Genomic DNA, 14,102 nt, shown 5'->3' with positions numbered 1-14,102 from the left:
TGTAATAAAATTAATAGGGATAAATAGGTAATTTTATAATTTCAATTTATTACACACAGGTCTTTGGGGATTTAGGAATCATTTTGAAATTTTTAGGGACTTTTTATGAATTAATTATCCTGTGGGGCTAATGTGTAATTTTCTCTTAAATAATAGAGTTAGAGCATAGAGTAAATTATAGGGCAGAGGTCATAAGTTTTTTTATTGATCAAATACACCGTTCCATATCCAATTATTTCCTTGTAACTGTCATTCCTGGTGTGGGTAAATTAGTTTCCAAAAAAAAAAAAAAAATCACACAGAGAAAACAGAGAGAGAGAGAGTCTGAAGTCCGTTCAATGCCGCGATTTTGTTACGTCATAGCACCAATTCTTCAGCCGAAGTGACTTGAGTTGAAAGCCGAAAGCACGAGAGGCCACAAAGAAGACCACAAGCACGAAATCCAGCGATAAGGAGGTAGAGAGGGCGCCATGGATTCCATTCGAAATTGGATCTGAAAGAGTGAGGAAGGCGTTTTGGGAAGCAGGTGGAAGTTAAGGCTTTCTATTCGAAGTTTCAGTTTCTGAACTTCCACTTCCATGGCTAATGGTTCTTCTTTGTATCTAGGCTTCGAAATTTTATGTAGAGCTCTGGGATTTTTTTTTTCCTTGTTTGATGTTATTTTGTACGGGAAATTGATCTGCATAACCTTGAGAATAAAATTGGTCGATCTAAAAAACTATGGAGTTTCTCTCATTTCTCTGTTTCTTAATTATTGATTTCTTATTTATTTAATTATTATTTTTTGGTTGTGGTACTTCTGAGTTTCAGTCTTATATAGAAATGCCTGGAGTGCAATACCTAAGCTTCAATAGATGAATTTCTGCATGAAAGAATTGACATATGGCCATAGAAAATATCAGGAAATCAGGTTGCAGGGTCGCACTGACAGTGTGTGGACTGTATTGCAGAACCAACTGTATAGAACTAATTATATTAGTAGTGTACTCTTTTGAAATCTCACTGCTTAGGCTCAAATCGCGTTTGCGTGCTGGTTTCACTTGGGGAATTTTGTATTACCGCTGTCCTCTCCAGTTAGGTGATCTTGAGATCTATCTCTTTCTTGAAAAGTACACGAAAAAAATATAAAAAATTGCTGAGCAACCGTAAAACAAAGTGTTTACAAGGGCTAGCCAAATTCTCTTTATTGACTGCTAGAGTTTGTTATAATATTGTTATTGGTTATCCTCCCACCAAGTTGTAATCTCTTTTTATATATGCATGTTCCTTAGTTGTATATCATAAATGTCAAAGACAGTTATTTCTATTTTCACTCTCCTTTCTTCTTTCTCGGCTTTCTTAAACTTACCAGGTTAGCAACAATCATGTAGATATTTTTCTTAAATTTTCTGAATATGAACTTTGGTATTGTATTCTTGTCTCTGTTAATCTATGTTGTGAATGAATAAGCGTTGCTCGATAAACTAACAGGATCAGATATAATCTTTGCTAGGTGGTCCAGCTCTAATCAAATTGTTGCTTGTGGAAAAGACATAATTGCTTTGACAGAAATATGCAGAACGGAGAACAGACTCAAGAAGATGGGCAGATAGAGTCTGTGGCTTCCCCAACACCTGAATTTGAGGAGTGGTCTAATTTTGCAGATGATGACATAATGCAGCAACACTCTATTATTCAATCAGAGGAAGCCAAGAAAACCCCATTTGTTGGTGACAAGGCAAGTCCCAAGATGTGACTCATTGAAATGTCTTTGTCCCGGCATTTCATGATTTTGCCACATACTTCACCTTTGTAGTATGTTTTGTGGTGTGTTTATGTTATAATTGTTATGTCAAATTGCCTAAAATCAACTTTCTCATGAATATGAGTTTGACCTTTGTGAGGAATAGTGTATAGACTCTTTCATTCTGATGACTCCTAATAGTATGTAAAAGAATTTATTCTAACAAAATGGCAGGAACCCCTTCGTTCCTTAGCAGCTGAATACGAATTGGGCAGTCCTATCTTGCTAGAAAAAATAAAGGTGTGGCCATCCTATTCTTTTTGCAACCCTTTGATTTATTTATGCATTCACTTATTCTCTTCATGTGTCTCATGCCCTTGTCACATTACCCTCCCTCCAGGTGCTTGATGAACAATATTCTGCCATTCGACGTACCAGGGGAGATGGGAATTGCTTCTTTCGAAGTTTTTTGTTTTCATACCTAGTATGTTTTGGTATATGCATCTTATAAGAACCCTTTATTTGTACATTATAGCCGTTCTTTAATTCCTAAAGGCTGAAACTTTATGGTTTTGTTATTTTGGCTAATAACTCCATTATCAACATGATATGTGGCAATTGTTAGGACTATTATAGAATAACTTGTAACTACTTCAATTAACAAGTAAATCGAATAAATGATTGCTAAAGGACTTATAAGGATCACATGCATACTCCTATTTTGGGTTATCGAATGACAAAGTCATTTTCGTAACCCTTCTCTCTTTCATTACAACTTTGTACCAATTGGGTATCATAGCCAATCTTCAACTTCATGGTGTCAGTGTTACGATTGCAATAGTGGCTCAATGACATCGAGTAACGAGTCGATCACAACGCTCCCACAATGGAGAAGATGCATTTGCGACTTTAGTAGAAGGCAACCAAGATTGCCAATCTAAAAAATTCGATCTCACGCATTGAAGCTTGGCAACTTTGCGGCCAAGATCACTAATATTGCTGTCAATGGCCCTCATCAAGTCGGCAACTCCTTTACTACCCTAGTCATCACCTACATGTCCCTTAGTTTGGCACACCTGGCTCACCTTATGATTTTTACACTCTTCCTGCGATGCACAATCATGTGTAGTTCCCTAAATTTGATGGCACAAACTTTAGAGGGTAGGCATATGGTTGTCATTAGTTCTTTGCCATTAATGATATACTACTAGAGCAATGCATTTGTCTCTTGTGCATCCACCTAGAACATAAGTCTCTAGAATGGCATTTGAATTTAAAGAAGCGGAGGTTATGTTGGGTGGGTATTTTCATGTTATAAAGGCTCATTTTGCGAAAGCTTGATGCATTAGTGCTATGGTCAAAATTAGGAAATTGTGCACGACAAGGTTTGTTAATGACTACATTGAAGCCTTTGCTGACTTGCTGATCAAAGTTGATATTCCTAAAGCTATCACTATGGATTGCTTGCTTGGTAGTTTATGAGCTATCATTCAATTAGTTGTTGATACCGTAACCATTTTTATTGGCAAGTATGATGTATATGGCTTGAGTTCAAGCTCGAACTTTAGAAGCAATGTATGCACATATGCCGTTTTCCATCTTTGGCTCTAATGACTCCCTACTTCATTGTATTCTAAGGACTTGATGAGATAGGATCAATGGGGTTGATGACATTGTCTTCTCTTCCAATAAGAAACTAGCTATGAACTTGAGCAGGAAAGAAATATAAGAACGTTGAATGAAAGGCTTATGCTATTGGTTCAATGAGAGGTATACGGACAGCAATAAGTGTAAAGAATCCCAAGCTATGATTTTGGTAATACTAAAAGAACGGATGATGATGACTTGTTGGACACTCTGATGAGCTAAAGGTTCTCGCGCACTCCAATAAGGATGAAGGTACCATTAATATAGTAGAGGGATGTGATGGTTGTTCTACACTTAGAGTTTGAGGATCCATTAAGAAATAGAATGTCCTCATTTTAATCGATATAGGCAGCGCTTGCAGTGTGATTAATGCTAATTTAGCCATTCATTTGCATGCTCAGGAAGGCATGAATATTTGAGTTATAGTTGCAGGTGGTCGCAAACTAATGGTCAATTATTTTTGCCGGCGACTCGTGTGTTGTATGGTTGGTCATGCGTTTTCATGTGATTTTCTAGTTATGGATTTGGCGGGTTTCGATGTCATTCTTAGAGTGTGTTAGTTTGTAAAACTGGATAGATTGTCTTAAACTTGAACAAGAATTATATGGGCTTTTGTTTTGATAACAATTTCTTTCAATGAAAAGGGGTTAATAGTATGCACAATGATATATGTGAAATTCATTTACATAAGGCCATCTTGTCATTAGCGAAGCAGCATGTTTTCCTTATTTCCTTAGAATCTGATGGTGGATTGATGTGTTTTAGATTTTGTAGACCTATCATCAAATTAGCACCGACAATTATAAAGCATCTTAGATTCTTCTAAACATTTTTTAGAACCCATATGACTCCCCTCCTTCAAGCATGTGACCATCACATACATCTCCAGCTTTAACAACCCATTGGTTTCAAACCTTACCGATGTGTTGTATAAAATATTGGAATTGAGAAACAAGTATCGCAAATGTTGACTAGTAGGGTGATTCAAGAAAGCCACAGTCCATTGGCAGCTCCTGCGGTGTTGGTGTTGAAGAAGGATGGCTCTTGGAGGTTCTGTATTGATTATTGAAGGCTGGATGAGCACACTTTTAAGAATAAATCGCATTTCGGACACAAGGGATTGTACAAGTTTCTTGTGATGTCATTCGGTCTCACTAATACTCTGAATGAGATTTCAAATGGGGGGATGAGTAAATGTACCATCCAAAGGCTACCAAACGAGGTTTCGAATGCCTCACAAACACGAGAGTCCGATCTAGCCATTGCTTACTGACATTTCAACATTTTCAAGCCTTTTATGGCAAAAATTTATTTTGGTACTTTTTGACGATATTTTAGTTTACAGTATTTGTTGAGAATTTGCTTGTGGCAACTTACTAAAACCTTGCAACTCTGAGGGATAATCAACTATTTGCCAAAGCTAGCAAGTGCATTTTCATTGCATCTTAGGTTTAGTATTCAGGTTGCTTGATTTCAGCTAGAAGAGTTGAAGTTGATCCCAAGAAGATTGGAGCAATAGCTTCATGGCTTGTAATGACATCGTTGAAGGCTTGTGTGTGGTTTTAGGACTCATTTGATGCTATAGGAGGTTTGTACATGCTTATGGGAACTTGACAAAATCTCTAATTGCTCTACTAGGCAAAGGAAAGCAATTTCATTGGTCTTCATAATTAAACTCTGCCTCTACCAACTTGAAGAAGGCAATGACTTCCACTCAAGTGTTGGGACTCCCTAACATTGCTGAGAAGTTTATTATTGAAGTATATGCCTCCAACATGGGCATAAGAGCAGTATGGACTCAGCATAGACACCTTATTGCATTTGCAAGCAAAGCTTTTAGCCCACAGAAAGCAGTCCCTATCTGCTTATGAAAGGGAATTAATGATCATATTTTTTGGCAATCAAGCATCGGCGTTCTTATTTGACTGAGCTACCTTTTGTCATTAAAACTGATCATTTACCTTTAAAACAGCTTCTTGAGCAGAAGTTAGTTTGTTTCACCCGACCAACTTAATGGCTTAATTAGTTGTGGGGTCTTGCATATGAGATGACCTTCTTGATAGTATAAGGCATTAGTATCATGATCACTCAAGTGGCAACAACTTTGCATACACAGGTTTGACACTCTTGGACCAATGATGACCATCTTCAGCAATTGATTAATGATTTGGAAGTAGATAGTATGTCCCGCCTCATGTTTTCATGGTATCACCAATTATTGAAGAGAAATGGCAAATTAATGGTAGGTGTTGATGGAAATCTTTGCATTGAACTACTACAAATTTTCAAATCCAATACAGCTAGTGGGTATTAGGTGTTACTTCTACATTGTTTTTGGAAAGCGATGGAGTGTGATTTTTGTGAATATGTGCATTCTTGTATTGTTTGTCAAAGGTTTAAACTTGAACATGTTGCTTCTCTAGAGTTTACAGCCTCTCCTTGTACCAAATCATGTTTGGTCAGATCTTTCTATGGATTTTATTAGTGGTCTTCCTTCATCCTACTCCAAAACTACCATACACGTAGCTGGTTGATCGAGTAAAGTAGCCCATTTTATGGCACTTGAGTATCCTTTCACTACCATGGATGTTGTATTGGTATTCATGGATAATGTTGTAAGGCATAAGACTATAATCACAAACTACGATCCTTCCCCCCCCCCCCCTTTTTTTTTGCAGCAAGTTTTGGAAAGGGCTTTTCTATTTGTATGGGGGCAAGTAGATGTATTCTGCTTATCATAGTCAAATAGATGGTTGGTAAATGGAGGTTCTTAATTGTTGTCTTGAGTGATGTTTACGGTGTATGACATTTGATTTCTCTTAAGTGGTGGGCAAAATGGCTTTCTTTGGTCAAATGGTAGTATGACAATATGACACTACCTATAGGCATGATGCCATTTGAAGCTATCTACAGAACCCCACCACTTATTCATTTGCTTTATATCCATGGGGATTGAGTAGTGATGTGGTTCATCGAATCTGTCTTTCAAGGAAGGTCACTGTGCAATTGTTGAAAGAACAGCTACACAAAGCATAGCACAGCATACTCTAGCAAGCTAATAAACGAGAGGGAATTTTCTATTGGAGGTATGGTTTACTTAAAACTCCACCTCTTCAGGAAGAACCTGTTGAATAATTCGGCTTTACATAAACTGGTTGCTTGCTACTTTTGCCCATTCAAGGTCCTTAAGCGAATTGGCAAGATAGCATATGAACTCTGTCCCCAGTTCCCTGGAAGTACTTGCATGCATTCTGCTTTTCATGTGTCACTTCTTAAGAAGTACCAAGTCAGGTGCTCTTGTTAGCACTAGTCTACCTATGCCACATTTGGAAGGCCAGTTTGTCTTGGAGCCACTAGTCCTTTGGGTTTGCAAGATTGTTAAGCTCAGGAATTTGCCTATTACTCAGTTGTTGGTTTAGTAGCACACCAAAGCTAAAGATGCAACATGGGAGGATCTCTCCATCTAGCAGCAATTTCCTAATTTTCCTACAGCAGCACCTCCACCTCCCTCTATCCTGGACAAGGATTTTTTTTCCCCAGGGATGTAATTGACATGTAGTAATTGTTATAAGGCTATAACTTCTTCAATTTGGAAGCAAACAGAATAAACGATTGCTAAAGGGGTTATAAGTATCACAAGCATATTCCTATTTTGGGTTTTTGAATAATATTTCATTAATCCTTTTCTCTCTCTCTTTACAACTCCGTACCACAACAACTTTTGCAGGAGCATATTTTAGAATGTCAAGACCAATCAGAGGTTGAACGTATCAAAGTCAATGTTGAAGAATGCAGGAAAACACTTCAAAAATTGGGTTATGCAGACTTGACATTTGAAGATTTTTTTGCGGTAACATATATCAATTTCATTTGTTATTCCTTCTTTTATGGGTACATGGGTGTGTAATTTTGTTTCCTTTAGATCTATTGTTGTCAAATTTTGTTAGAGTTGGTATTCTTATTTTGTTCTATATATAATATTTTGTAAGTACAATCTCTGAATATTCAGTAATGGGGGGGTCAATAGCTTTTTCTCTTGCAATATAGTGTCATTTTGAGTCATCACCGGCATTTGGAATTCCACTTATAAGTTGTGTTAACTCTAACAAGGATATGTTTGTCCATTATCACTGGCCAAACTGCTCTAATGTGTTCTTCACAGCATGTGATCACTCTCAATATGAATGAGTACTGCAACTTTGGTGCATGATGCTAACGACATTATTTGTCAATATGGACTAGGGCATTCATCTGGTCCAGTAATTATTAAATTTTATAATTTTATAATGTTATTGATAAACATCTGAATATGTTAATATGGTAATTATGGTTTATTGATATGAAGTAGAATTTCTCAGGCTTAATTGTTCTTTTTCATTTATTTGCTTTTTTCTGGGGTTCTCTTTTTTTTTTTTTTTTTTTTTGTGGGGTGGGGTGGGGGGCTGGGGTCGATTTGTATTCTTCAACTTTCTTGTGTGAAGCTTCAGTTGGGTGATCTTGTTCTCGCTTCTAATGACTTTGTGTCTTGCTGAAGCACTCACCCTAAATCCCCTTGCCCTAGAGGAAAATTTTGTTTTGGGGAGTTCAGGATCTAGTCAAGTCCTAGGATTGCAACCTAAAGATCTCCAGTTTAGATCAATTGTAACAGGCTCTGAACATGACTGGGAGCAAGAGCATAGAACCAAAGGTAAACCAACTGGCAAATGCCTTGTAGTGAGCAAACACTAAACGTGTTGGAAAAATAGTACTTGTAAAACCTATTTGTTCGCTGATTCCATGAGTTCTTTTGTTAAGGCTCTGAGTCAAGCAAAAACGTTGGAGGACTACATTCTAGATCATAACTATAATTTGTTATTTCTCTCAATCTTAGAACTTGTGAGAAGAGACGGGAATGGCCTTTTAATAAAGCCATGGGAAATGCATAATGCTATAATGGGAGCAAGTTTGTGACATAGATCAAGATGAATGAAATTTTCAAGTGATAAAAATATATTTTGTTTTTCTCAGTTGAGGATATGATTTACTTTTGTTTAGCTCATATTTATGATGGAATATAAGAATGATATATATTTTGAAGACACCTCCCATAGAAGGAAATGAAGCTATATTTTATGCTCCTCCGGTTCTTAATATAAGACCCATTAACTAATTTGATTAGATTAAGGAAGTTAGGTAAGTTAATTAATTATAAGAAAAGTGACACATTTTTCTTAAAACACCATAATCATCTTTCTTAATATTCCATCTCCCTCTTTTATTTGATTATAGTTGAGGGAGTATCCATAAAGGTAATTTAGAGAAAATTGATAAATATGAGAAATGGGTCTTATATTTAGGACCAAAATCAACTCAAAAATTGGGTTCTATATTAAGGACTAGAGGAGTATTTTATTAATCTATGTTTTTACTTTAGCAGGTTGTTTAATTATTAGATGTATTAAATGGAGTGTAAGTGGATTTTTTTTTTTTTAATCCTTTTTTAAAAACTGTTATAGTTGCAAGTTGTTGGTTTTTCTTCATCGGAAGGAAAGCTTGTTCTATAAATAGCTTATGATGGCATATGCATGGATAAACTTGGATGAATGAATATTTTGTGATATTGTGATCTATCTCCCCTCGTCTGTTTCTCTCTCACTTCCCCCTTCACTTCAAATGGACCTCCCGCTTTCCCCCATTTGTTTCTACATCTTTTCCCCCTCTAGTTCTGTTCTGTTTCCCTTCCTAACTCCTCTGTTTCTATCCTTTCTCCATAAACCATCTCTGTTTACTGTGTGTGACTGTGTTTTATCAATTTATTTCTAATATCTGTTGAAAATTTTCCAGTTATTCCTTGAGCAGCTGGAATGTGTTATCCAAGGAAAAGAGACTTCCATAAGGTGCTGATAATTTCTTATTTTACCAAGAATTGGTGTTCACAATCATGAGTTGGAAGCATAATTTGGTACCTAAATTATAATATGCTGATCTTCAGTTTTTTGGACTCTTAACATTTTTCTTTCCAATAAACTTTATTGTATGTCACAGTCATGCTGAGCTTGTCCTTAGATGCCGAGATCAATCAATATCTGATTATGGTGAGTGACTTGAAATTCATGCCGCTTGCCTCAATGTATTTCTTTTTATCCATGTGTCTTGACAGATTTGTTTTGTCAGTGGTTATGTTCTTCAGATTTGTTACCTCTGGTGAGATTCAAAAGCGCTCAGAATTTTTTGAACCTTTTATACTGGGCTTAACTAATTCAACTGTTGAGCAGGTTTGTTCTGTGTTAAGACTTTTTAGTTATTGCAAGTGTTTTTAACTTAAGTTGCTTTTATTAGTGTTCGATTAAACTCAAATATTACCATCAGATTCCATTGTTGAAAAACTGTGCATTGACCGAATCATCATTATATCTAGTTTTGCAAATCATCTGTTGAGCCAATGGGTGAAGAGAGCGATCATATACATATTGCTGCCCTTTCTGATGCATTGGGCATTCCAATCCGGGTTATGTACCTTGACCGCAGCTCATGTGATACTGGTGGTGTCAGCGTGAATCATCATGATTTCTTACCAGTTGCTGGTGATCTCACACATGCTAGCTGTAAGTCTGAAACAAATGATCCTTTCATCACGTTGCTATATCGCCCCGGTCACTATGATATCCTTTATCCAAAATGATGTGTCTTGATCTCCTTGGTAAGCCTTTTCTGTTTGAGCCACAGCTGCTCCGCACTGTAGCTAACCATGTAAGGACATTTATGGATTATGCTTTTTATGTTGGGCGACCAATTGTCCAGAAGTTTAAGTTGTTTAGACAAGACCCAACTACGAAGCTTGTCATCATTAATACTTGCTAATAATCTGAACTTTCGCCTTAACTCCAGCCGCTACATTACATTTTTTCGGCCATTCATTCTTATAATCTTCTGCAGTAAGTTACTTTTTCCTAGATTGTTACTGTGACTAGTGTGACGCCATGGTCCTTTGTTGTAACGTAGGCTTTGGACGTTGGGACTGGAGTGGCGTTGTAAGCTAACAAGTAAACTAACAAGACCCAACTACTAAGTTTGTCATCATTAATACCTACCAATAATTTGAATTTTCGCCTGGAGTCCGGTTGCTGCATTACATTTTTTTGGGCCATTAATTCTTTCTTATAATCTCGTGCAGTAAGTTAAGTTTTCCAGGATTTTTACTTTTGTGACAAGCGCGATGCTGTGGTCTTTTGTTGTAACCTAGGCTTTGGACGTTGGAACTGGAGGGGAGTGGGTTATAAGCTAAGTGGGCTTGCACTGAAAGGCGCCCAAATCCTAATTTGTCAGCGTCTTTGTAGAAATTACTTGGTTTGGCAAATTTAGGGTGAACCGGCCAAAGCAGTGTATTTTATTTGAAATGGCCAATAATCGCATGCTTCTTTTTTTTTTTTTTGAATTTTTTTTTTGAAAAGTAAAAATGCAAGATACTTTTATTGCTAACGAGCAAGCGCTATTATGTTGCACTCCGTTTATGCAATCACGTTTAACTATGCATTTGCTATTAAAATTAAAGACTTGGTTCACGTGCATTGATCAAAACTCAAGTGCTTCTCACCTCCTGTGTTTAATCACTGAGAAGAGATATTCTATGCACCAATAGGTCGTTTTCTTAGCATTAGCGAAGGTTTTAGGGCGATTATTCAAGTGAGTGCATATGGGGGTATTAAATATTCTTGGGAAAGCTACCTTATTAGAAGCTTGATCTAACCCGATGTGGTTGATTCTAATATGGTTTTAAATACTAGGTGTTCTGCTTTTGCTAAATTAGGAGGTTTACGACTGGTTTGCATCAGCCGTAGACGTCACTAATTTATAATTTATTTTATCCTGCTAAATTATGTCACTAATGTTATGCTAGGCTAACTTCAAAGTCATGCGTGGATTTTGAACACTTCTGTTTGTAGATCAAAAAAAGAAGCGTAACATCCCTTCCTTCTAGAGTATTGTGGACCAAATAATGCCATTAGATATTACAATGTATGTCATTAGGGTTAAGAATTCAAAATTTGAAAATGATATGTCATTAGGGTTAAGAATTCAAAAATTGAAAATTGGTTTTATTAGCTTACTATATATGTGGTAATCCTAAAATTTTGGTGAATTTTGAAAATTCATAATTAAATGTAGAAAAATCGAAACAAGGTGGTTTTGGTCTCTATTTAAAGCTCTTTTAATGCTTTGTAGAAGAAAAATGCTCAGCAATAAGTCATCTTTATATGCTCAAATAGTGATATTTAGTTTTCTTAGCTCAGCATCAAAAATTCATAACTCTTAGTACATAACGCCAAAATTAGTGATCTACCACTCTATTTAAAGTTTAAGACATGTACTTTAAGATCTCCAAATCTTATGGGCAGATTTCATTTATTATTCCAGGCATATCATAGTCACAGCAATGCAGCTTTGGAGGCAATATTTTATGTTTCATAAATCATACCCTTAGGGTCTTAATTAGTTAAATATGTAACCAAACATGCCACCATACATGAAAATCCACTTCTAATCATTACTATGGACAATATAGATAAGAGTCATAGTTGTACATAATCTCATTAATAATTTACAGATTTGCAAAAGCTCATTATCAAAATATGTCATATCATAACAAAGTAATAGTTCACATCTGCATAATCTTCTCTGTCTTATGATGGTCCCCCTCATTGTTGTCATAATGAATATGATAGAATTAAGCCAGTAGCAATTAACAACAATGTTAATAATGCATGATTATTAAACAATCACAAATAATCCCATGGATTAGGGAGCATATTACTAAACTCTGAAGGCATATTACCAAGGCATAACATTGCAAGGAGCTTAAAATATAAACATTATCACGGGCTCAACCACAATCACGGCATAAAAGCACAATAAATCAATCAACCAAGTTAACATTAAAGTTGAGTATTCTTGCTACCTTTCTCCCAATCTAGATCGTTGGTCCTTTCTTCTTGAGTTTGCAGCTTCCTTTGATAGTTATCAAGTCTTATCATTCATATAATAGGGGCATTTTAAATACCAGTCCATAAGTTCATAAATAAACTCCCTTAAAACTCTTAACCTTCAACTTAGATTTTAGGGTTTCAGTACCATCCTTCTTAAAATTATTTCTACATGCCATTCCCACATAAATTTGCATGTAGAATATATTTTTGAACTCAGATTTATCAAAATTCCACTTCTCCCTATCAAACTCTATTTGGCTGAACCATTATGGTTAGGGTTCAAAAATTCCATCTTTAAATTTAATGCTTCCAATCACTTTCTCTTAATAATTGTCTTTTAAACTCATTAGAAATATCAAATTGACATGAATCAAACCCTAGCTCAAAGAACCCCTCTTGGCTAAAATTCATCCATAAGATAAACAACATGAAATTCTTCCATATAACATGAAATCCTTCTTAGCTTCAAATTTTCGGTCTCTCCATTCCCTCTCTTGCTTTGCCCAAATTGTTAAGTAAATAGGAGGGAAGAAGTATTATAATACTCCAAATTTAACTATAATGAATTGTAGTTTTAGGTCCAAACTTTGCCCTCAAGCTTGGTTGAAATTACATGGATGAGGTGTCATCTTCTTAGCTCTTCCAAGTGTCTCTTAAATCTATTAAAAGGTAATTTGAATTCCATAATCAAGTTACAATGTCATTTGAAATCATATTATTTCAATGATATTTCATCACATCCTGTAACATCCCGAATTTTTGGCCTAGAAGTATTAGAATTAGCCTGCAATGGGCAAGCTATCACACCTTTTTTGGTAGGAGTTTTAGAAGTTCCTTGGAAGGACAGGAAGATTCCTAGGGACTATGTCACCAAGTAAGAGTTTTCTGAAACAATGAGATAGGCAAGTTAGAGACTCTGATGAAGTCTCAAGGGCTTGAGTATGGGAATTAGAAATGATTAAGGGTCAAAGGTTATGCTGGGAACCTCAGTGAGATGATTCCTGAGGATAAACTCAAGCAAGGATCTAATCATAAATTCAGAAAGTTTCAGGCCAGAAAGAGAAATGATGGAGGGTACACCTAAAGCTTTTAGAAAAAATTTCAAAAAATTCTAGAAAAATGAGAAATAAGGTTTTTGAGGCCCGTATGGAGTTAAAAATGATGAAAATACCCTTGAAGGAAATCAATGAAATTCCCAGGATTTTGGCTAATCATGAATATTAGCCAAAATTGAATTAGTTAAAATATGAGGAGGCCTCAAATAATTGGAGAAAATGGAAAATTATACTTGAGAAATTATCACAAGTTTTAAAAATAATTCCATCTCCAAAAAGCGAAGAAGTTGGCTTTAATAGAATTAATGCCTATTTATTCACTATCTAGAGAAAGTCAAAATAAATAGTTTATGGGTTGACTTTTGACTTGAAGAAAATTTGAGAAAATCCCTTTGATGAAAAGATAGTATTGGTAGCCAGAGATAGATTCTTAGAGTTATGGACCGATAAAAGAATTCAATCAAGTTCACTTCAAAATAAATATTATTAAATATTTTAATGGAAGAACAAGGGAAGAGCATCACTCTCTTTTTTAGCATGTTATATAATGTCTTGAGGTTAATTGTGATAAAAAAGGATGCCAGAATATGTCCTATGGTTACTGAGTAAGTCAGGACCTGAAAATGTACCCGATATGACATAAAATCGAAAAATAGATGGAGGAATAATCAAGGTTACGGTTATGCACGAATTTCTTCCTATTTTTCTCCCTAT

The 14,102-nt window shown here is 35.8% G+C and overlaps 1 protein-coding gene across 2 annotated transcripts; it reads left to right on the top strand.

Moving 5' to 3' along the window:
• Positions 1-319: 319 nt before the first annotated feature.
• LOC114750738 (ubiquitin thioesterase otubain-like) lies at positions 320-10,243 on the top strand. 2 transcript variants are annotated; one of them, XM_028939342.1, is made up of 9 exons: positions 320-532; positions 1,493-1,717; positions 1,958-2,023; positions 2,124-2,207; positions 7,098-7,220; positions 9,194-9,246; positions 9,395-9,444; positions 9,524-9,624; positions 9,768-10,243. In XM_028939342.1, exons 2-9 carry the CDS (start codon positions 1,553-1,555, stop codon positions 10,029-10,031), a joined length of 906 nt encoding a protein of 301 aa, XP_028795175.1. In that variant the 5' UTR covers positions 320-532; positions 1,493-1,552; the 3' UTR covers positions 10,032-10,243. The 2 variants fall into 2 exon arrangements, with proteins under 2 accessions (XP_028795175.1, XP_028795174.1); XM_028939341.1 differs by having other exon boundaries at positions 321-526.
• The last annotated feature ends 3,859 nt before the right edge of the window (positions 10,244-14,102 follow it).

The sequence above is a fragment of the Neltuma alba genome, unplaced genomic scaffold (genome assembly GCF_004799145.2).
Source record: "Neltuma alba isolate B1F8T4 unplaced genomic scaffold, ASM479914v2 tig00006628_pilon, whole genome shotgun sequence".
NCBI lineage: Eukaryota > Viridiplantae > Streptophyta > Magnoliopsida > Fabales > Fabaceae > Neltuma > Neltuma alba.
The sequence above is the reverse complement of the archived record's forward strand: the minus strand, read 5'-3'. Positions and strand labels throughout refer to the sequence as shown.

Bases quoted from the DNA above. Each gene is read 5' to 3' on its own strand.
- LOC114750738 (XM_028939342.1), top strand. From the start codon at position 1,553: ATGCAGAACGGAGAACAGACTCAAGAAGATGGGCAGATAGAGTCTGTG. The intron at 2,024-2,123 runs GTGTGGCCATCC...CCCTCCCTCCAG, and splicing joins TCTTGCTAGAAAAAATAAAG to GTGCTTGATGAACAATATTC. The intron at 2,208-7,097 runs GTATGTTTTGGT...CAACTTTTGCAG, and splicing joins GTTTTTTGTTTTCATACCTA to GAGCATATTTTAGAATGTCA.